Source organism: Littorina saxatilis, linkage group LG15 (genome assembly GCF_037325665.1).
Source record: "Littorina saxatilis isolate snail1 linkage group LG15, US_GU_Lsax_2.0, whole genome shotgun sequence".
NCBI lineage: Eukaryota > Metazoa > Mollusca > Gastropoda > Littorinimorpha > Littorinidae > Littorina > Littorina saxatilis.
The window spans coordinates 46,069,453-46,094,462 of record NC_090259.1 but is presented as its reverse complement, the minus strand read 5'-3'; the positions used below and the strand labels follow the sequence as shown (position 1 = coordinate 46,094,462).

At 42.5% G+C, this 25,010-nt stretch overlaps 1 protein-coding gene across 1 annotated transcript in view; it reads right to left on the bottom strand.

Moving 5' to 3' along the window:
* Positions 1 to 25,010, bottom strand: part of LOC138949473 (multiple epidermal growth factor-like domains protein 6) — a 109,090-nt gene that overhangs the window by 10,553 nt on the left and 73,527 nt on the right. Inside the window, exons 20-25 of the mRNA XM_070321302.1 lie at positions 21,531 to 21,617; positions 20,550 to 20,636; positions 17,415 to 17,501; positions 16,846 to 16,932; positions 13,366 to 13,452; positions 12,796 to 12,882 (exon numbers count right to left, since the gene is read on the bottom strand). Of these exons, the coding sequence (XP_070177403.1) occupies positions 12,796 to 12,882; positions 13,366 to 13,452; positions 16,846 to 16,932; positions 17,415 to 17,501; positions 20,550 to 20,636; positions 21,531 to 21,617 (522 nt within the window). The remainder of the gene's footprint in view (positions 1 to 12,795; positions 12,883 to 13,365; positions 13,453 to 16,845; positions 16,933 to 17,414; positions 17,502 to 20,549; positions 20,637 to 21,530; positions 21,618 to 25,010) is intronic.

Genomic DNA, 25,010 nt, shown 5'->3' with positions numbered 1-25,010 from the left:
ATCAGTCAATCAATACGATTGGGTGCCGAGGCTGTCAAGTCAGTAGGGGGTGTGACTGCCTTGAGCAGCAACAACTGCCCGGCACCTTCTGGGCATGGACTGGATCAGATGCCGGATATCTTGCTGTGGGATGGTGTCCCACTCCTCCTGAAGTGCCTGCAATAGATCGCGGTGATTTGCCGGCGCTTCTTCTCGCCTGCGCACACGTCTGTCCAATTCATCCCAGAGGTGTTCTATCGGGTTCATGTCTGGCGACATGGATGGCCAGGGAAGCACCTGGACATGGTGGTCGGTGAGGAACTGGGTGGTGAGTCGTGCTGTGTGCGGGCGAGCGTTGTCCTGCTGGAATATGGCATCCTGGTCAGCCAGAAGAGGAAGGGCGTGTGGGCGCAGAATTTCCTCCACGTATCGCTGGGCAGTTATGCGCCCTTGGACGTGCACCAGGGTGCTCCTTCCAGCGGTATTGATCGCCCCCCACACCATGACGCCTCCACCACCATGAACGGGTGCCTCATCCACACAGTTGGGCGCGTAACGTTCGTTTACTCTCCGGTAGACCCTCCTCCGACCATCATGTCGCTGGAGCAGGAAGTAGGACTCGTCGCTGAACCACACGTGTCTCCAGTGATTCCGGACGGTCCAGCGAAGGTGCTGGTTGCCCCACTGCACTCGGTTCTGGCGATGGCGGCGGGTGAGGACAGCTCCTCTGTTAGGTCTGCGAGCTCTCAAACCAGCTTCATGCAGGCGGTTTCGCACGGTCTGGTCCGATAATCGGTGTGGCCCGGGGAGAGCCTGGACAGAAGATGAGGCCGACAGGAAACGATTCCGGAGGTGGCGGAGCCGTATGAAGCGGTCGTGAGCAGCAGTTGTCGCCCTTGGTCTTCCTGCTCGTGGCAAGTCAGCAACGGAGCCAGTGGCTTGAAACCTGACCCACAGTCTACTGATGGTGCTCTGGGACACGTGGAAGTGCCTGGCGATTGCACTTTGACTTTGGCCTGCTTGTAAACGACCCAATGCAATTTGGCGGTCTTCTCTGCTCAATCGGGCCATCTTTCGTCGCTGAATTGTCGTCTGATTTCTTTGTGGCGAACAATCCGCTTTTATGGGTTTTGGAAGACATGGTGAGAGCTCAATATTCCCCGAGTTTCACGAGATTACACTGAAGCATGACGAGTGGTCATGCCAAATGAGCAATTTTGACATTGTAGCCACTGATAACGCATGCGTCACGTGCAGAGCTCACTTGTGGCAATGGACGAAAGGTCGACGACCAGATAAACATTTTCTGCAGTTTGGTGGATATCCTTGTAGCCATATAACTAAATTAACCAAAGATTACAAGCTATGCGTTTCTTTTTTTGAACAGTATATAACGTGCGCCACACACAAGACAGAAGTCGCAGCACAGGCTTCATGTCTTACCCAGTCACATTATTCTGACACCGGACCAACCAGTCCTAGCACTAACCCAGACGCCAGGCGGAGCAGCCACTAGATTGCCAATTTTAAAGTCGTAGGTATGACCCGGCCGGGGTTTGAACCCACGACCTCCCGATCACGGGGCGGACGCCTTACCACTAGGCCAACCGTGCCGGTACGATTCTAATGGACGATGGAATCATTGAAGATGCAAAGAAGTTTTCGGGGGTAGACGAGAGGCGGTCAAAATAATGTGAGAGATGAGCGTACGCGGGGCTGCCGACCGCAAATGGGACAGCAGAAGCACGTGGAAACGAAATGTCAGAAAAGCGTTGAGTTGTGCAATAAAACGGTTCGGTGCATCATTTCAAAAGTCCCTCCCACGAGAACATCAAGTGCATTCCGCTAGTCTGGTCGCGAAATAATCGTCTCTCATTTTGGTTGACTGACTCGTGGGTTAGTGATCCAATGTCAATCAAAATTATTTTCTCTTAGATTTCAATGCTTCTTATGCACTCTGCCTAAAACTTCAATAGAGATGTGGTGAGAAAAAAAACCACTACAATTTCAGAGCGAAATGGAAATGGGTTCATCGTTGATGCATGCTTCCCTTTTGTTTTGAATAAACTTGGCCAAACAATTATTGCAACAGATTTGGAACCCAAAATGAAGGCATTAATTCCCTTGTCATTTCATCCACACTTTATATGCAAGTACAGCACGTTTACTTGACTACATGTATCTGGATCGACTTTTGGTTTAAAGAAATCACATGACCGCCGCTCAAATAAGGGTACCCTCAAAATCAACTGGACAAAAACGAAAGGGCCCAATTAAAAATCGAACAAAAATCACAATAGGCAAACCTGTGCAACTTGTTATACGAGAAGAAAGCCCAATCAATTATCTACCCAGAAAAAGGTTGTTTTGTTTTGCTATCTTGCGTATTACTTGTGATATGCTATTCCTAATGATGCAGGTGTCTATCGCAATAGCATCTGCTGAAGGGACATGAAACTCCAAAAACCAACCAACCAACTATCGCAATAGCGGTCAACAAAGGGAGTTGTTCGTCATTTTTTGAGCTCTTGTGACAAAAAGCGCTGTATTTCAACAATGACTTGGTGGATTGCTTTGAAACTTTCAGAATATGTTACCAACATACTAGAGGCGTACTTCAAGTAAAATGTGGGATCCTTGCACGTATTTGTTCAGATGTAACGCAATGTTACAGAAAAAGGTTTTAACCACGTCATTGGATTTGGATTGTTCCCCTGTATCCAAACAAATTATGACTTTGCATACGATAAATGATTGAAACAGATACTGTCAAAGTTTCATTTGTGTGTAACCACTGGAGTGAATTTGCTAGTCAAATACATCAGAAAACAAGAAGGGCAAAGCCCATACGACTCACATGCTTGACCTAAACCTAGCAATGACATCATACACTAAGAACTGCTTTACACATTTTTCCTACCAAAATACATGTGACCTTGACCCAAGGTCAAGGTCATCCAAGGTCATGCAACACAAAGCTGTTAATTCAAGACATAGGAAGTACAATGGTGCTTTTTTGCTCTTTCTACCATGAGATATGGTCACTTTTAGTGGTTCACTACCTTATTTTGGTCACATTTCATAAGGGTCAAAGTGACCTTGACCTTGATCATATGTGACCAAATGTGTCTCATGATGAAAGCATAACATGTGCCCCACATAATTTTTAAGTTTGAAACAGTTATCTTCCATAGTTCAGGGTCAAGGTCACTTCAAAATATGTATACAATCCAACTTTGAAGAGCTCCTGTGACCTTGACCTTGAAGCAAGGTAAACCAAACTGGTATCAAAAGATGGGGCTTACTTTGCCCTATATATCATATATAGGTGAGGTATTCAATCTCAAAAACTTCAGAGAAAATGGGAAAAATGTGAAAAATAGCTGTTTTTTAGACAACATTTATGGCCCCTGCGACCTTGACCTTGAAGCAAGGTCAAGATGCTATGTATGTTTTTTGGGGCCTTGTCATCATACACCATCTTGCCAAATTTGGTACTGATAGACTGAATAGTGTCCAAGAAATATCCAACGTTAAAGTTTTCCGGACGGACGGACGGACGGACGGACGACTCGGGTGAGTACATAGACTCACTTTTGCTTCGCATGTGAGTCAAAAATGGAACGTTCACGCTGTTTCGCGCTGATACGAGTACCAGTTATAGTATCGCTGCGTGCCTCAAAAAACATGTGCAGTCACGTTTGGCTGGTCATCGCTGTGGCACCTGTATCATCCCTAAAATATAAAGCGTCTTTACATGCCTGGTCATCGCTGTGGCACCTGTATCATCCCTAAAATATCAAGCGTCTTTACATGCCTGGTCATCGCTGTGGCACCTATATCATCCCTAAAATATCAAGCGTCTTTACATGCCTGGTCATCGCTGTGGCACCTGTATCATCCCTAAAATATCAAGCGTCTTTACATGCCTGGTCATCGCTGTGGCACCTATATCATCCCTAAAATATCAAGCGTCTTTACATGGCTGGTCATCGCTGTGGCACCTATATCATCCCTAAAATATCAAGCGTCTTTACATGCCTGGTCATCGCTGTGGCACCTGTATCATCCCTAAAATATCAAGCGTCTTTACATGCCTGGTCATCGCTGTGGCACCTATATCATCCCTAAAATATCAAGCGTCTTTACATGGCTGGTCATCGCTGTGGCACCTATATCATCCCTAAAATATCAAGCGTCTTTACATGGCTGGTCATCGCTGTGGCACCTGTATCATCCCTAAAATATCAAGCGTCTTTACATGCCTGGTCATCGCTGTGGCACCTATATCATCCCTAAAATATCAAGCGTCTTTACATGGCTGGTCATCGCTGTGGCACCTATATCATCCCTAAAATATCAAGCGTCTTTACATGGCTGGTCATCGCTGTGGCACCTATATCATCCCTAAAATATCAAGCGTCTTTACATGGCTGGTCATCGCTGTGGCACCTATATCATCCTTAAAATATCAAGCGTCTTTACATGCCTGGTCATCGCTGTGGCACCTATATCATCCCTAAAATATCAAGCGTCTTTACATGCCTACAAATTTGCGTCAGTGCTTATACGCATTTATTACCAATTCAGTGCCCCATATGGCTTTTTGACCAATCAGGACGGATTCTAGGTGACCCTCTAAATGTTATAACGTTCAGGCAGGGACCCTTTTTGTTTATCACGCTAAAAATTAACAAGACAAAGTAAAAATGTAATTCAACAATATCAGCGTGATTTATTCTAAAGAATGACACTCCGAAATCAATTATTTTGATTATGCATTTATTTCTGAAAATTTTACGAACACTGGGTTTTTAGGTATGAGTTTTAACTGGGTTTAGTTTTTAAGTTTAACACTGGTTTGTTATTTCTTGTATTCCATTCTTGGAAGTTTGTATTTTGTTGTTGAAAAAGAAAAGACAAGAGAATAAAAGGATTTTGAAACATTTATTTCTGTATTTGTGTTATTCATTTAACACATAAAATCCCCTACCCCCTTTCTTAACATAATTGAATTTTCTAAATATAACTTGAAAAGTCAAGAGTGTTACACATACATTCAGTCACTACCTTAAACACTTATGTTTTCAGTATTCATTTCAAGTAATCACGAACGTAGAAAAATGGGTATCAAAGCGTTGTTACATTTTGTTGTGCATTCTGAATAGTGTGCCAACAGGCCATGGTCAGTCAATCACGTTTTATCTGTGTACTAAGTGTTTGACGGTAAACTGAGAATAACACCAACCCCGTTCTCCTAAATATAACTGAAAGCCACATTTTCTTCTTCATTCAATTTCTGTTTTCAAAAGCTTCATCAATTTTCCACTTACACGACACGGTCCCTTTACCAAGCTTCAATGAAGAACCCTGAATACGAAATGTCAAAACAAAACAATAGGTACTACTTTCACTATCGTCGTCTGCAACGAAACCGAAAATGGTGAAACGCTTTGCTACGTACACGGAGGACAAAATTGCAAAGAAAAGATCGAACCTTACACCTGTGACTAGGAAAAGTTGCATAGACAGTTCCGTGCGGATCTTGCCACGTATCAACGTACATCTGATGCTCAGAATCTACAGATGGGTGACGCTTTGGCGATTGAGGCTTCCTCTAACACGCACGCAGACAGTCAGGCAGGTCTAATCTGCACCAGCGGTGATGGAAGGTTTGGATTTAGAAACACTCGAATGTTACTTCGACAAGATAAACGAACCGAAAGACGAAAGTGTGCCCCAAATTCGGAAAATATTCTTTCAAAACTGCACTGTAAACAACATCAACATCACTGTGAGAAAAAGAACAATCCAAACACAACCAGTTCCCCTGTGGAACATTTCGGGTGGACTTTCCCACGACCTGACCTACAAAAATTCTCCGTGTTCGTTCGCGCTTTGCATTCAATCTGTGTTAGTGCGCGCGGCAGTGTTTGTGTGTTTAGCTTTCGTTGGTTTGTGCTGTTTGGTTCAAAAAAAGTTTATTTTTTTCATTGAAAGATTCAGAAACGTTGGTTGATACTTTGTTAAATGCATTCAACCAGAAAAAGACACGAAACGAATTGGATCTATCTTCTGCGCGCATGCGTGTGTACGGTATGTGTGAAAAGGCAATTGTGTTGTCAGTCTGGTTTTGTGCCTGTTATTTCGTCCCCAGAAACTCATTTATATCTTTCTATGCCTATGCTGTGAGACATAATCGCCATTACGAGCTAGTCGTGTGACAGAGTTTTCTTGCACACTCGACTGCTGCTGTTTCACTCCGGCTAAAGCCGTCGTGAAACATCTACAGTCTCGTGTGCAAGAAAACTCTCTGTCACACGACTAGCTCGTAATAGCGGGTAATGACAGACATGACCTGATATTTACAGACAGTGAATTCCAAAGTTATGCACCATATTAGAAACACCATATCAATAAATACTGTATTCTGTATTCTTGTTTTAAGCAAATCAATGCGGGGCCTTGGCAAAACAAAGTTATTTTTAGTGTTTGGATAATATGACGGAGCTGATTTGAAGAGTTGTATAAGATAGGTTGGGGCTTCGTGATAGACGACTTGTACATAAATGAACATTTATTAAAATCTGCTTCTTTAAGCTTAACATCCCTATACTTTCCATCTTTTCGTTGGTAGGAAGAGATGAACTGGGCAGAATTAACTTATCAGCTCTTCGCTGGAGCGACTTCTTCAAGTGAACCTCACTACACCCGTCCCAGACTATAGAAGCATAATCAATGTGGGGTTTTATGTGGGCCTTGTAAAAGAGTTCATGTGTCAAAATTAATAATGCATTGCAACTTTGATAAGAGAAATTTGATAACACATAATTAGCAATTTCCTTGCAAATTTCATTGCTGAGAGAGAGAGATAAAGAGAGAGAGAGTTATAATGATTGATTTGATTAAAACAAAACATTCTAAAACAAAAGACTATGTTACTGATCAAAACAAATTATGAATCTGCTGTCCCATTCGCGGTCGGCAGCCCCGCGTACGCTCATCTCTCACATGTGACCGCCTCTCGTCTACAGTGTCGGTCGATATATTCTACCCCCGAATTAGCACTTCTTTGCATCTTCAATGACTCCATCGTCCATTAAAATCCCAAACCGATGTCAAATACGAGCTGATTTTGTGAAATAAAGCACATTTCTACTTCGAACCCATCGAACAGTCATTTCCGGCGCTCGATCGCCGACATGTTCAGCTTTGAGGGTAATTTACGGGCAAATATGAACCGCTCTATGGCGTTTTATGCATCGAGAAACAATGTAAGGCATCGCTGAATCTGTAGCTTACTATAAATCCCAACGTAAATCAAACAAATCCAAGAAAACTGACAAAACGTGCCTTCAATCGTGTCAGGCCCCGCGTACACCCTCTGCCCCGCTTATGTCAGGTTATCCCCCGTGTTCCCGTTAACGCTGCAAACTGATAGCCGCCATCTTCAAATCAAAGTTATCAACAGTGTTTATCGGTAGGGATAGGCACCTCTAACTTTATTGGAGGACAGTGCCTACGCTAGGCGCTATCGGTGGTTCTTGAATTCCACGATAGGGGGGCTATCGGAAGTTTTCTGTTTCTCGTACCGACAAAACACCTGTCGGATCTTCCTGAATATGGGCCCAGACTGCGGTGTCCAACATGAAGGCGAGGCTGCATTGTTGTGACCACGGTTTTTTTAAGCGAATTGATTGGAACTTTGGTCAAGCAGTCTTTGATTAAGTCCGGAAGAAGTAAAAGCATTTTTCGCTCGGAAGCTTAAAACAAGTTCATTTGCTTGTTCATTAAAGTTGTCATTACAATCGAATTTTTACTAACAGCTTTTAATGATTGTCTTGTAATCTTTATCAATTCCTGAATCTAAAAAATCTATAGATAGGTCATGCTTTCTCTGAAAATGTTCTCAGAATTAACGAACATAGGTTAAAGTAAATTAGGGACTATACGTTTGCATGCTTTACCGAGGCAAGCGTGACACGTGTCGGTCTTCGGGTTCGGCCAGCCAAGCCTTACCGTATGTAGTTCGATGATGACTGCGGATGACGGATTTCCATTGTTGATTTGTTTGTTTCAGGCCGACAGATTGACTAAATGCTTGAATATCACTTGAAGCGACTAGTTGCTTGTTTGTGTTGTTTTCTGTGTTTTTTGTTTGCTTTGTTGCTTTTCGGTTTCACTTTTGATTCCTGTCCATTTGTAATCATTTTGTCTTTGTGCTGTACTTGCCTTGTACATGATTCTTTTGGTTTTTAACAGTGTCTCACGAACAGTCACCGCTTTAACTGCCATTTAATTCATTAGGATGCACAGATATGAATTATGCATTTTGCTTGATAGAAAAATGTTAACTTTTCATGTCAGAATTATTTTATCAGACTTCACACCTTCAAACGTTCTGAAGAACCTTGGTAAATAAAACAAATAAACATGAACATTTGTGGCTCGCGCTTTTGTGTAATACTCACTGCAACTCTCGCAGAAATCTCCAAACAAACCCTTGTTGCCTTAAGTTTGAACATTATGGTCCCTTCTAGTGTACATCTTTCTACTTGGACATCTACCAAATTGAAGACCACATGTTGCAGAGTGGGATGTCTTTTGCTGAATTATGATCATGTCAGATGCAAACTAAAATCATCACAACATCCGTCCCTTTTGTTAGAAACAAATGTAGGCAGACTTCATATGTGTGGTGTGTCTCAGATTAATCTCACACGTGGTGTGTGCGTATGTATGTGTGTGTGTGTGTGTGTGTGTGTGTGTGTGTGTGTGTGAGTGAGTGTGTGTGTGTGTGTGTGTGTGTGAGTGAGTGAGTGAGTGAGTGAGTGTGTGTGTGTGTGTGTGTGTGTGTGTGTGAGTGAGTGAGTGAGTGAGTGAGTGAGTGAGTGAGTGAGTGAGTGAGTGAGTGAGTGTGTGTGTGTGTGTGTGTGTGTGTGCAAACAAGCCAGCGTCTTAAAAGCCTGTACATGTATGTATGCTTCAGAATATGTTTTGAAGGGTAATAAAGGTATCTGTAAAGTGGCTCTAAACCACCATCTTCACAATTTTACTTTCGATTTATTAATGATGTTTTGAATAAAAAGCAGACACAAACCCTCTTAAAACCCCATTACTATCCCAATAATCCGCAATAATCCACCCATACCACCGCTCACTGAAATCCATTTAATGGCAATTACCGAGCACACAGCAAAATAGGGTTCGGATTAGGTAGCTTCTACTTTGGTCCCTTCTGCTATTTTGGTAAACCAGCTTGCTTCGAACTTCTCTGGTCAATCTGACAAGCAAATGCTTATGTCAATTAGATAGTAACTCCCTTTTGAAAGAGAACATGGCGTGGAAATCATGTCATAGCCGTATCCACACCGTATTTTCGAGGCTATATCGAGCGTACGCCGCCGTACCGCCAAGCGATTGTTGGCTTGGGTGTGTTGATGCTGTGTTGTTTCCAACGCGCGGAGGCAATTTTAGTCCGATCCAGACGTTGTGGCGGTGCGCTTCCACACAGTATTGACTGCTTCATTTCTTTTTGAATTTTGGCCTAATACAGACCGTATTGAATGTTGATTTTTCACATATCAACGCAGGACACACCAATGAACATAATAATTTGGCTTGTCAGTCCATTTAGATAGATAGATAATTTATAGATAGATAATGTATTGCCAAGTGTACAATACATGAATGAACATAAAAAATACACGAGGAAAGCAGCTTGCTGTGTGATAAAAACAAAAATAAATAACATTCATACATCACTGGCGCATAGCATCATACATACATGGGTAAGACAATTTGGTATCACAGTAACTAATACATACACTATACAGACATGGTGAGAACTATGAAACTCTAAGAGCTATCGGAACCCCTAGGACCCCCCCCCCCCCCCTCTCCAACCCCTGTTCCCGCACTGGTAACATACATCCCCCCCCCTCCCCTCCCCCCGCCGTCCCACAATAAAAGTACGCAGAATAAGATAGGATCCCCCCCCCCCCCACTATCAACTACTGTAAGAACTGAACATGTTCCATACTGATAAAATGTACCTCTAAAACAGCACATAAAATAAACTCTTCCAACACATCACAGTGGTTAAAGAACGACTAAAACTACTAAAACATACTAGATGTGTATTCCGGTAATATAACCAGCTGCTGAAACATAGTCTGGCTTCATCACGTCACAGTGGTGTCACCATACTAAAACCCACTCTATAGATCACAGTATGTAATGTCAGCTACTAAAAGCATACTCCTAGAACATCCTAAAACGTGTCACAATCTGTAGAGTTCATTTACCGGTTATTAAAAGCCAGGACAGCCTGGGGGTAGAAACTGTTTCTGAGTCTTGCCGTACGGCATCTGAGGGTTCTGAGCCTGCGCCCCGAGAGCAGAGGCTGGAAGAGATGACCAGCCGGGTGTGTGGGATCCTGCATGATGGACCTACATTTCCTCATCATGCGCAGGATGTGAAGGGAGTCTATAGAGGGGAGATCTCTGCCAATGATCCTGCTGGCAGCCCTAACGACCTTCTCCAGTTTTTCTTTCTCAAACTGTCAGGAGCTGCTGTACCAAACCGTGATAGAAAAGGTAAGGAGACTCTCTACAGCAGCCCTGTAGAACTGGGACATGGTGGAGGAGGACACTTTGAACTTCCTCAGCTGTCTCAGGAAGTAGAGACGCTGATGGGCCTTCTTTACTGAAAGGTCAGTATGAACAGCCCAGCTAAGGTCATTGGAGATGGTCACCCCTAGAAATTTGAAGGAATCAACCTGCTCTACGTTCTCACCGCTGATGGTGAGTGGTAAGAGGGGAGTCTTTTTCTTCCTACGGTCAAAGACCATCTCCTTGGTTTTGGTGACGTTAAGGTCAAGGTCATTAGCCACACACCAGCCCGACACTCTCGCAACCTCCGCTCGGTACCCCGACTCATCACCGACACTGATCAGGCCTTCCAGAGTAGAGGCATCGGAGAACTTCAGGATGACTACTGAGGGGTCATGGCTCAAGTTGTCGTTGGTGAAGAGGGAGAACAACAGTGGGGAGAGAACACACCCCTGTGGGGCACCAATGTTCAAGGTGATTGAGCTAGAAGTACTGCTGCCTACTCTTACAACCTGAGGCCTATCCAACAAAAAATCTAGAACCCACTTACAAAGGGATTCCTCGACGCACATGCCAGTGAGCTTGGAGAACAGTTTATGTGGAACAATGGTGTTAAAGGCAGAGCTATAGTCAATGAAAAGAACTCTAGCATAGCTACCAGACTTCTCCAGGTGCTCAACAATATGATGTAGACCTAAGGCTACTGCATCGTCCACGGAACGGTTGGCCCGATATGCAAACTGGTGAGGGTCAAGACTAGCATCAGTGGCTACCTTCAAGCGCTGGAGCACTAAACGCTCCAAACACTTCATCACGACTGAAGTCAATGCCACAGGGCGGTAGTCGTTGAGACCAGAAACGTTAGCCTTCTTCGGTACAGGCACCACAATGGAGCGCTTGAAGCATTTAGGAACATGGCACTGTTCTAGCGACAAAGATGGGATGAAAATGGGCGAATATGCGTGAGTGAGGATAGATCTACAGCAAATCGGTTCGTATGTTCGTTTATGTGTATATTTCTCGTTGAAAAGCCAGACGTGTACTAGATACAAACCTTACTCAATCTGACAACCATACATTTAAGCTGTACGTGGTTTCAAAGAGACACATTTTGTTGTGATTGCAGGACACTTGCCGTGACGTTGGCGACAACGCTGTCTTAGCACCTGACGTCAGCGCGCTCTGGTATAGCCTGTACACCGCGTGGTATCTCCTGTCTTAACACCTGACGTCAGCGCGCTCTGGTATAGCCTATACACCGCGTGGTATCTCCTGTCTTAACACCTGACGTCAGCGCGCTCTGGTATAGCCTATACACCGCGTGGTATCTCCTGTCTTAACACCTGACGTCAGCGCGCTCTGGTATAGCCTATACACCGCGTGGTATCTCCTGTCTTAACACCTGACGTCAGCGCGCTCTGGTATAGCCTGTACACCGCGTGGTATCTCCTGTCTTAACACCTGACGTCAGCGCGCTCTGGTATTGCCTGTACACCGCGTGGTATCTCCTGTCTTAACACCTGACGTCAGCGCGCTCTGGTATAGCCTATACACCGCGTGGTATCTCCTGTGTTAACACCTGACGTCAGCGCGCTCTGGTATAGCCTATACACCGCGTGGTATCTCCTGTCTTAACACCTGACGTCAGCGCGCTCTGGTATAGCCTATACACCGCGTGGTATCTCCTGTCTTAACACCTGACGTCAGCGCGCTCTGGTATAGCCTATACACCGCGTGGTATCTCCCGTGTTTATCAACCCATGTTCATTAACGTGTGCACACTTATGTAAGTAACTAAGATGAGCCTGTTAACAATGTTTTCACAAAACATGTGCACAATTTCGCAAATGTAGAGCACACACATTTTTGTTTTAAATTGATAAAAATGCTGCTCCCAATCCTATCAAAAAAAAGTGTGTATTGACTAAAGCTAGTGTTTATACAATGTTTAAATATTCACATAGTTTGATCTCGTAACAACCCCATTACATATATAAATAATACTACATGGAACTTCCAAAAACAAATGAACTTTTCCTTAGAAAATACGCAAGATCTTGTAATAACTCAACTGTCCTAAAAACAAGGGAAATTGCCATGCAGTGTCAGGCGATCACAGACATAAAATACATCACATTTATTAATAATCAAGCTGACCATGACATGTTAACATGTAACTTGGACAAATACTAAATATACTTACTGCAAACGTGGCCCTGACTTGCGTCACACTCTGCATGTGTAATACAGCCATCTTGCGTGTCGTTACAGTCCGCCCCTAAAGGTAAGCCTGCGTTAACAAACAACAAGTGTACGTCAATAAAGCCAGCCACAACTTCTCTTCACTGAATAGGGTTTATCCACCTTCAATATAGTGCCATTTTATTTGTTTTGCTTTGTTGCTTTTTGGTTTCACTTTTGATTTGTGTCAATATGTGAACATTTTGTCTCTGTGCCGGTCTTGTCTAGGCGAGTACATGGTTCTTTTGGTTCTTAACAGTGTCTCACCAACTGTCACCGAGACTACTCTGGTTACTCAGGGGTGTCAAACATAAGTTAAACAAATACACCGCTTTAACTGCCATTTAATTAATTAGGATGCACAAATATGAATTATGCATTATGTTTTTGAAGAAAAGTGTTCACTTTTCAAATCAGAACTATTTTATCAAAAATAACCGGACTTCACACCTGCAAACGTTCTGAAAAACTTGTGTAAGTAGAATCAAATCAACATTCACATTTGTGGCACGTGCTTATGTGTAGTACTCACTGCACTGCCCCAGACTGTCGCAGACGAAACCGTACGCAACGTTTGCGCACTCTTCGGTTGTGTTGCACGGTTCATGTCTGGACATTTCTGGAATATTGGAAACAGACGACTTCCTGTCAAACTCTCGCAGAAATCTCCAAACAGACCTTTGTTACCAATATTAAAGACCATATTCTGCAGGGGCGGGGATATAGCTCAGTTGGTAGCGCGCTGGATTTGTATTCAGTTGGCCGCTGTCAGCGTGAGTTCGATCCCAGGTTCGGCGGAAATTTATTTCAGAGTCAACTTTGTGTGCAGACTCTCTTCGGTGTCCGAACCTCCCCCCCGTGTACACTACATTGGGTGTGAACGTTAAAGATCCCACGATTGACAAAAGGGTATTTCCTGGCAAAATTGCTTAGGCACAGTTAATAATTGTCTACCTATACCCGTGTGACTTGGAATAATTGGCCGTGAAAGGTAAATATGCGCCGAAATGGCTGCAATCTACTGGCCGTATAAAATTTCATTTCACACGTCATCACTGCAGAGCGCCTAGAACTGTACCCACGGAATATGCGCGATATAAGACTCATTGATTGATTGATTGAGAGTGGGATGTCTTTTGCTAAATCATTATCGCAGATTGACAAGTCAAGCCGCAAACTAAATTCATCACAAAACCCACTCCTTTTGTAAGAAATATATATAGGCAGTCTACACACATGTGTTGCGTGTCTCGGATTGCTCTTATCCTATGTTATACATTATTTGTGTAGGACTTGGTGATTGTGTGTGTGCGTTCGTGTATGTTAGTGTGTGTGTGTGTGTGTGTGTGTGTGTGTGTGTGTGTGTGTGTGTGTGTGTGTGTGTGTGTGTGTGTGTGTGTGTGTGTGCGAACAAGCGAGCGTCTTAAAAGCCTGTACTGCAAAACCCATAAACATTTTAGAAATGTTTAGTCTCAAACAAACGGTCTGCCAGCACACCCGTTCTAGTGGACATATACTGGATCGGATTATATCTAGATCTGCTGACAATGTTATTCAGTCTTCAATCGTATCTCACAGTCTAACATCTGACCACTTCTGTGTGTTGTGTGAATTAAAGGTACTCGTTCCTACTCCGTCCCCTGTGTGCAGGGAGTTACGCAAGTTACGGACTATTGACAGAGACGCGTTCAAGACCGACCTGCGTTCCCCTTTTGGCTTCGGCACGCAATCTTGGATTCATTGTATCTGATGACATGTCTCTTGACAAGCATGTGACAAATGTATGTAAGTCTGCATTCATGGAAATTAGACGCATCAGTTCCATTCGAATTTGCCTGACAGTCGATGCAATTCTTGTGTGCCTTTGTTTTGTCCAAAATAGTCTACTGCAATGCTTTTTTTGTCTGAATGCCCGCTGTATATCATTAAACAACTTCAGAAAGTACAAAATGCAGCAGCAAGACTTGTTCTAAAGGCACGCAAAAGAGATCATGCCAAACCGCTTCTCCGCTCTCTCCACTGGTAACCTTTTGAAGCCCGCATTAACTACAACATTTGTTCAAATTTGTTCAAAGGGGCACATTGCATGGAAATCATGTCATAGCCGTATCCAACCCATATGTTTTGAAGGCTATATCGAGCGTGCGCCGCCGTACCACAAAACGATTGTTGGGTTGGATGTGTTGATGTTGTGTTGTTTTCAATGCGTAGAGACATTTATTCTGATCCAGACATTGCGGAGGTGCGCTACCATAGAGTTTTGACTGCTTCATTTCTTTTTGAATTTTTGCATAGTACAGATCGTTTAGAATGGTGATACAGGGTGACCCCCAAAAAAGAGTACCCAAACAAAACGTCATAAATTGAACAAAAATAAAGCAATCTTCATAAAATGTATTTACACACACAAGTAGCCTCTGCATGATTCGCACAGAAAAGTTTAACGTTCTAGCTTGTCTTTCAGGAAAGTTATGCTCATTCTACAGAACATGCTCCAAAATGGCCTCCGCGCCGCTGCAGGCAAACTTGAACTCGCCGCGCAAAGTTATCAATCACCCGCACACACTCCTGTTGCGAGATTCCGCGAATGGTTGTTGTGATGGCTCTCTTGAGTTCTGTGATTGTCTGTGGGTTGTTTCTGTATACGTTGTCTTTCAGGAACCCCCAAAGATAGAAATCTGGGGGATTTAAATCCGGGGGAGGCCATTTGGAGCATGTTCTGTAGAATGAGCATAACTTTCCTGAAAGACAAGCTAGAACGCTAAAATGTTCTGTGCAAATCATGCAGAGGCTACTTGTGTGTGTAAATTTTATGAAGATTGCTTTATTTTTGTTCAATTTATGACGTTTTGTTTGGGTACTCTTTTTTTTGGGCCACCCTGTATTTCACATATCAACGCAGGCCACATCAATGAAGATAATAGTTTGGCTTGTCAGTCCGTGTATCGATAAAGAAGCGTTGAGAATGGGATGAATGTGGGCCAATATGCTTGAGTGAGGATAGATCCACAGCCAATCGGTTTGTATTGTTGTTTATGTGTATATTTCTCGTCGAAAACGACACATATACTAGATACAAACTAATTACTCATTCTCACAGCCATAAATTGAAGCTGTAAGTGGTTTCATAGAGACACATTTTGTTTTGAATGTGGACACTTGCCGTGAAGTTGGCGACAACGCTTTGTTTACACCTGGCGTCAGCGCGCTCTCGGTATTATAAGTTATTTGTATTTTTGACCAAAATATGACATTTTACACAGTTCAAAACAGTCAGTGTTCCTCCGAGACCGCAGCGGTCCAGATGAACAACGTCTCTCGAGATCTGTGTAAAATGTTATCTTTTGGTCACAAATACACATAACATTTATGTATCGATCGATTTTTGTTAAAATTCCTTTTAGTTTTTACGATTGAACGGACACAAACATGCACTATTTTGTAGTCTCGGCTGGCCGCCTAAATATAAAGTTGTGTCGGCCTCTGACGTCACATGGCTCAAAGAAGGGAAATCAATGCTCAATCGATACATAGCCGAATATACGGCGTGGTATCTCCCGCGTTTATCAAACTATCTTCTTAAACGTGCGCACACTTTCGTAAATAACTAAGAAGATCTTGTACACAATGTATTCACAAACAATGTGCACAATTTTGCAAATGTTTAGCACACACAATTGGTTTTTTTAAATTGATAAAAATGCTGCCCCAATTAAATCCCATTTCCAATTTTTTTTATTGACAGCGGCTGGTGATTACATAATGTTTAAATACTTACATAGTTTGAAGTCGTAACCACCCCATTACATATATAAAGAAACACTACATGGACCTTCCAATGTGGTTCAGGCCATTCTACAAACAAACAATAAAGAATATACATTATGCCTTTTGGGTGAAAATATTCAAAAAACAAATGAACTTTTACTTACTAAATACACAAGATCTTGTGATAATCAAGCTGACCATGACACGCTTACATGCCACTTGGACAAAACCTAAATATACTTACTGCAAACGTGGCCCTGACTTGCGTCACACTCTGCATGTGTAATACAGCCATCTTGCGTGTCGTTACAGTCCGCCCCTAAAGGTAAGCCTGCGTTAACAAACAACAAGTGTACGTCAATAAAGCCAGCCACAACTTCTCTTCACTGAATAGGGTTTATCCACCTTCAATATAGTGCCATTTTATTTGTTTTGCTTTGTTGCTTTTTGGTTTCACTTTTGATTTGTGTCAATACGAGAACATTTTGTCTCTGTGCCGGTCTTGTCTAGGCGAGTACATGGTTCTTTTGGTTCTTAACAGTGTCTCACCAACTGTCACCGAGACTACTCTGGTTACTCAGGGGTGTCAAACATAAGTTAAACAAATACACCGCTTTAACTGCCATTTAATCAATTAGGATGCACAAATATGAATTATGCATTATGTTTCAAAGAAAAGTGTTCACTTTTCAAATCAGAACTATTTTATCAAAAATAACCGGACTTCACACCTGCAAACGTTCTGAAAAACTTGTGTAAATAGAATCAAATAAACATTCACATTTGTGGCACGTGCTTATGTGTAATACTTACTACACTGCCCCAGTCCGTCGCAGACGAAACCGTACGCAACGTTTGCGCACTCTTCGGTTGTGTTGCACGGTTCATGTCTGGACATTTCTGGAATATTGGAAACAGACGACTTCCTGTCAAACTCTCGCAGAAATCTCCAAACAGACCTTTGTTACCAATATTAAAGACCATATTCTGCAGAGTGGGATGTCTTTTGCTAAATCATTATCGCAGATTGACAAGTCAAGCCGCAAACTAAATTCATCACGAAAATGGGACCTTCCCATGCTTGCCTATTCATGGGCCACCTGGAATCCCAGATTCGTTCCACTTACACTGGACCTCAGCCTGAACTGTGCAAACGCTACATCGATGTTTGCCACCTCTCTCTCGTTGTCTGACCTCACTGATTACATACACTTTGTCAGTAACTACCATCCCTCCATCAATATCACCTTTGATATCTCTCCTTCAGCAGTCGCCTTTCTGGATTTGAACATTTTCCTGTCTGATAGCATTCTTTCCACCAGTGTTCATTACAAAGACACTGATGCTCACACCTACCTTACTTTCCATTCCTCTCACCCTTCTTCCACCATCCGGAGCATTCCATTTTCCCAGTTTCTCAGACAGCGCCGCATCTGTTCTGACACAGATGACTTTGAAGAAAAAGCAGCAGAAATGTCTGACTTCTTCCTTCAACGAGACTACCCATCCAGCCTCTTGAATGTGGCCTTAAATAAAGTTCGCCGCATACCGAGACGAGTAGCTCTGCAGCCATCATCCACCTCAGACAGACCTGTGGCAGTTCTGACCCACCATCCCCACAACCTACCTGTTCGCCACATTTTGAAATTTTGAAAACCAATTGGTTCATCCTTAATTCTAGCCCCTCTGTTGGTGAAACGTTCAGCCTGCCACCCTTGTTGGCCTCCCGACGGGACTGCAACCTTCGAGATTCCCTGGTTCGATCCTCTCTTCGTTCGCCAGTTCCCCTACAACCCGGCACACACGCATGCCAGAACCCTCGTTGCCACACCTGCCCCCACATTTGCCATTCTACCACTCTGACCGGCCCCCAAAAAGATTTCAACATTAAACGCACGTTCTATTGCACCAGCCGCAATCTCATCTATGCCATATCCTGTCTCAAATGCCCCAAAGTACTCTACATTGGTGAGACCGAAAGAACCCTCTCTACCCGCTTCACCGAACATCTGGCAGATATTCGGCATCGCCGCTGTAGGTCTGTTGCCCAACATTTCAACAGCAGCAACCACACCTCCCTGGATGCACGTGTGAAAGGTGTCTGGCAAATGTACAGCACCTCCACAGACAGAAAACAAGTAGAGTCCGATTTCATATTATCCCTGGGCACATCCACACCTGACGGTTTGAATGCGAAAATGTGATGTACATGTATTCCCCAAACATACTGTGGATTTACGGAACGTGTGTGTGTGTGTGTGTTTGTGTGTGAATGTGTGTGTGTGTGTGTGTTTATGTCTGTGTTTATGTGTTTGGTTGTGTGTGTGTGTGTGTGTGTGTGTGTGTGTTTATGTCTGTGTTTATGTGTTTGGTTGTGTGTGTGTGCGTGCATTCGTGTTTTCCCTCTCCCCCCCCCCTTTTATGAATGTGTATCACTTTTAGTCTAGTATGCCTGTGCCTATGACATCATCCAACTACTTCTCTCCCCTTTCATTCATTTCCGTTCCTAGAGTTCCTTCCCATTTTTGCGTGTTTCCCCTCCATTTTCTTTCAAACCTTGTTCGTTCCGTGTTGCGTCTGCTTTTTGTTGTCTTTTGTGTTCTTGTTTTTCCTGATGAAGCTTCCATAAGCGAAAATTCGTACCGTCTTGTCTCGTTCTTGTATCGGTGAGTAGCCTACAGTATTCCTTTGTTTTTTTTAACTTTGTTCATCTTACCACAGTCACTTCGTTGTTTAGAATTAAATGCTTATCTCAATTGAAGACTGACTCCCTTTTAAAAGGGCACATTGCAAGATCTTGTTATATAGCTATTCTGATAGACACGTGGGGGAATTCGGGGGCTGTGATTGGATGGTCTCTTCCGATCATCAAAGCATAATGCTACGGAAATCGGCCATTTTTTGCCAATATCCAAAAGCATATTGTCAATAACAAAGACGCATGGTTCCGGTTTACCCATCTGTACCACACGATGTTTCACTGATCGACAACAGCATACACTGACAACTTAAAATTCTTCTCGGGAATGTTTTTCAGCTTTACAAATGTCGATAGCATACCCTTTTCTGCTAACTTCCCGATGAAACAGGACTAAACCTATTATTTTCTGTCCCTAAACACCACAAAATGCCCAAAGTCGAAAGATGTAGTACAAACAGGGGAGTAAAACGGAACAGCCGTTTTTGTGTGCCTGTGAGCTTAGTTCACAGTTGCCGACTGACACAAACTTTCGCATTGGGCTTTTCTTATCTCGTAACTCCACACTAAATACCCCACTTCCCCTCTGAAGTATTGATGTACAACCCATGGCACTAACATTCATGTAATCGTTTATAACTGAGGTTGAAAAATTCGCTTCATGACGAGACAAGTATAAATGCCATTCACCCAAACTGAAAACGTCGCTGCCGTCTGCTCGCTTTGTACGGATTAGCTGTTCTCTTTTCCTCCCCTTGTTGCATCCTAGTTCTTCAGTTGTTTCTAGTTTTCCGTTGATGTTGTGTTTTGGTCTTCTTCATAAGTAGTCTTGTTCAAAATTAAAAAAAACTCAAACTTATTTTTGTTGTATACGAATGAACTAATAAAAAGCTGTTTAACAGCTGTGTTGTCAGATCGAGTTTTTTTTCCAAAGTCAGTGTGGCGCCTGCGCAAAACTAATGCGCATAAGAAACGGCGTCTACTATCAAAACCTGAGATCAACGCATCGACGCAAAAACTGTCATTTTGTAAGTTTGGAACAACAAATAAAGGTCAGAACAGCGTAGCAATAGGGTCCGATATTTAGACTCGAACAAGTATAATGCGACTCGTCTTGGACTCGTCGGCATTATACTTGTCTCGTCTAAATATCGGACCCTATTGCTACGCTGAAAACACAATAGCTGGTAATAATGAAGCTGACCATGACATGTTAACATGCCACTTGGACAAAAACTAAACATACTTACTGCAAACGTGGCCCTGACTTGCGTCACACTCTGCATGTGTACCACAGCCATCTTGCGTGTCGTTACAGTCCGCCCCTAAAGGTAAGCCTGAGTAAAGAAACAAAACGTGTACCTCAATAAAGCCAGCCACAACTTCTGTTCACTGAATAGGGTTTATCCACCTTCAATATAGTGCCATTTTTGTTGTTGTTGCTTTATTGCTTTTTGGTTTCACTTTTGATTCATGTCAATATGTGAACATTTTGTCTCTGTGGTGTTGTTGTCTTGGCGAGGTACATGATTCTTTTGGTTTTTAACAGTGTGTCACCAACAGTCAATGAGATTATTCTGGTTACTCAGGGGTGTCAAACATAAGGGGCGGGGATATAGCTCAGTTGGTAGCGCGCTGGATTTGTATTCAGTTGGCCGCTGTCAGCGCGAGTTCGATCCCAGGTTCGGTGGAAATTTATTTCACAGAGTCAACTTTGTGTGCAGACTCTCTTCGGTGTCCGAACCACCCCCCGTGTATACTACATTGGGTGTGCACGTTAAAGATCCCACGATTGACAAAAGGGTCTTTCCTGGCAAAATTGCTTAGGCACAATTAATAATTGTCTACCATACCCGTGTGACTTGGAATAAGGCCGTGAAAGGTAAATATGCGCCGACATGGCTGCAATCTACTGGCCGTATAAAATTTCATCTCACACGGCATCACTGCACAGCGCCTAGAACTGTACCCACGGAATATGCGCGATATAAGCCTCATTGATTGATTGATTGATAGATAAAATACACCGCTTCCACAGCCATTTAATTAGTTAAGATGCACAGATATGAATTATGCATTTTGCTTGATAGAAAAGTGTTAACGTTTCAAATCAGAACTATTTTATCAGAAAGAACCGGACTTCACACCTGCAAACGTTATGAAAAACCTTTGTAAATAGAAAAAAAAATCAACATTAACAGTTGTGGCACGTGCTTATGTGTAATACTCACTGCACTGCCCCAGTCTGTCGCAGACGAAACCGGAAGCAACGTTTGCGCACGCTTCGGTTGTGTTGCACGGTCCATCACTTGACATTTCTGAAATATTGGTAACAGACGACTTCCTGTCAAACTCTCACAGAAATCTGCAAACAGACCTTTGTTGCCTGACGTTTGAACATGATGGTCCCTTGCAGGGAACCTCTTTCTCTTTGGACATCTACCAAACTGAAGACCATATGTTGCAGAGTGGGATGTCTTTTGCTGAATTATTATCGCAGATCGACAATTAAGTCATGTCAGCCGCAAACTAAATTCATCACAAAACCCACTCCTTTTGTAAGAAACAAATGTCTTCATATGTGTTGCGTGTCTCGGATTGCTCTTATCCTATGTTTGTTTAAACAAGTTTATTCAATAAATGTCCATGGAACTATTGCCGCATACATGAAATTAGTAACATGGAGCACAACAAGCTAGGCTTATAAGCGTACCCTATGTTACATATTGGTGTAGGACGTGGTGTGCGTGTGTGTGTGTGTGTGTGTGTGTGTGTGTGTGTGTGTGTGTGTGTGTGTGTGTGTGTGTGTGTGTGTGTGTGTGTGTGTTAAGACAAAAGATCATTTATTAGGTTTTGTTAGTGTGCGTGCGTGCGAACAATCGAGCATCTTAAAAGCTTGTACATGTATATGTATGTCGCAGACAATGATTTGAAGGGGAAGAAAGGTATCTGTAAAGTGGCTCTGAACCACCATTTTCACAATTTTACTTTTGATTTAATGATGCTTTTGTAAATAAAAGCGCACGCATACCCTCTTGAAACCCCATCACTTTCTCAATAATCCACCCATACCACCGCCCACCAAAATTCATTTAATGGCAATTCCCGAGCACACAGCAGAAGAGACCAGAAGGATGAGGAGGGGGGGGGGGGGATCAAATAGGTTCGGATTAGGTCCCTTCTACTTTATTTGGTAAACCAGCTTGTTTGGAAATTCTCTGGAAGACCAAATGCTTATGTTGATTAAAGACTCACTCCCTTTTAAAGGGACAAATTGCGTGGAAATCATGTCATAGTCGTATCCACCCCATATCTTCAAGGCTATATCGAGCGTGCGCCTCCGTACCACAAAGCGATTGTTGGCTTGGATGTGTTGATTTGTGTTGTTTCCAATGCGTAGAGACATTTATTCTGATCCAGACATTGCGGCGGTGCGCTACCACAGAGTTTTGACTGCTTCATTTCTTTTTGAATTTTTGCATAATACAGATCGTTTAGAATGGTGATATTTCACATATGACTAAGTGCCAAAAGGTGCTCACAGAACAGAAGACGACTTTGTTTTACAATAAAAATGTTTCTAAAAACGTGTGTCTGCTGAAAATTGGTGTGTGTGTGGATGAATGTGCGAAGAGATAGTGGACATAATTTCGTGTGTCTGACTTGAACGGTTTTGAAGTTATCTTTGTTTAAAGTCAAAAATAACGCCAAAACCGGCCATCTGAAAACGGACATCGTGATACCTCGTGTTTTGAATATGCCACAGAAAAATAACAAGAAGCACAAATGAATTGCATTTAGTTTGATTGAATGCCTGAAACATCGCTTTACAGACGAGACCAAACGTCAAATCTAAATCTCGAGAGAATTTTTTTTTTTCGATAACCGAATTTTAAGGTGTCGCACGCAAGATGTGTCGTCATCACGGCATACATTTTTCAATCGCAGATATTTACTAAATTTCTTTTTCAAAAACTCTGGAATTGATGTCGACACGTCAAGCGATAACGGTGTATCAAACTGCTGTCTTTCAAGTAATCCAGCAAAGACTGCAGAACTTTTGAACAGCATTTTTGAAAACGATTTGAAAATTTCGTCATATCTTGCGTGCGACAAAATGTTCGGTAATTAACGGTTATTTTCTTTTAAAAACAAAATTTACATGTACAAAGATCTACTTCATCTACGGAACCACGTGACACATTCTGTGTTCAAAATTTGTGAAGAAATCACGAACCACGAATGCGCTATCAAGTGTTGAAATTATGTCGTCAACATCTTTTCAGATCTTGCGTGCGACACCATCTTGCGTTCAACATAAAATGTCACTACCTTATCGAGTTTAATGGGTAAAACTAACTATTTGTTGTCTTAGTTTAATCTTCTTAATTAAAAGCGTAATAAAACCGAACTTCCAAGATGAATTTTAATTGAGATTAGCGAAAGAGCGGGCACGCAAGTCGACCTTAAAGTAAAAGAATGATAACACGAGCGTTTGTCGTGTTGTCTTGCGTGCAACACATTGTCCAAAAAGGAAAATGTATATTTTTCTCAGACGTTTTTTAAGTTGAAACCTTGAAACTTCACACACATTTGGGGTTTAATCGCCCCCATGCATGGTAAAAGTCTTGTTGACCCTTGTCAGATTTCAAGGTCACGGCTGGGTCACATGTGGTTCAGAAAACGGATGAAACATATTTTTTCAGAGATTTTTGAAGCTAGAACCTTCAAACTTCAAACAACGCTTTTGCTTAATGATTGTTCAACATGGAGAATTCAAGGTTGATCCTTGAGAAATGTGAAGGTCATAGCAGGGTCTCGTGTGGGTAAAAAAAAAACCATAACCTTTTTCTCAGAGTTTTTCAAAGCAAGAACCTTGAAAGTTCACATTTTTGGGCTTAATAGCCTCCATACACGGTTAAAGTCTTGTTGACCTTTGTCGAATCTCAAGGTCACATATGGGCAAATCAAAAACACGAAAATGCATCATTATCTCAGTTGTTTTTAAAGGGAGAGCCTTCAAACATCACACAACTCTCAATGATTCTCCGACTTAAAGAAGTTAAGGTAGATCCTTGTCACATGTCAAGGTCACAGAAAGGTCTCGTACGGGTAAAACAAACAAAACAAACAGATAATATTCATTTTTTCAGCTTTGTTGTTAGCTAGAACAGAGGCACATGCCACCATTCCATTCAACATGACTCATAGAAATGTATGATGTATGACGTAACAAAGGTGTAACAGACTAACGGTGTTATGTGCATCATAACGGCTTCAAAAACATATGAAAAAACCTCATTGAAAAATGTATATGTTTGACCTCAACGCGACCCTGCTGTGACCTTGACTTTTTCAACCAGACTTTAATCGTGTGTGAACATTATACACTAGAACTGTGTGTATTTTCAAAGCTCGTGCTATAAACGCGCTGAATAAATTGAAAATATTCCACATTTGGACCAGATGTGACCCCGCTGTGACCTTGAACTTTGACAAAGATTAACCAGCAGGTCACTTTTAATGAGGTTTTATAAAAATGCTGAAAGTATGTGAAGTATGTAAAGTCTAACTGATCTAGTATTAAAACATGTAAGACGTGACAACGACAATTTTCCAGTTTGCAAAGGAAATTTAACCTCGCTGTGACCTTGAAATTCAATGTTGTTTAATGTGATGTGCACCATACCTGGAGGTCATTATACTTTGGT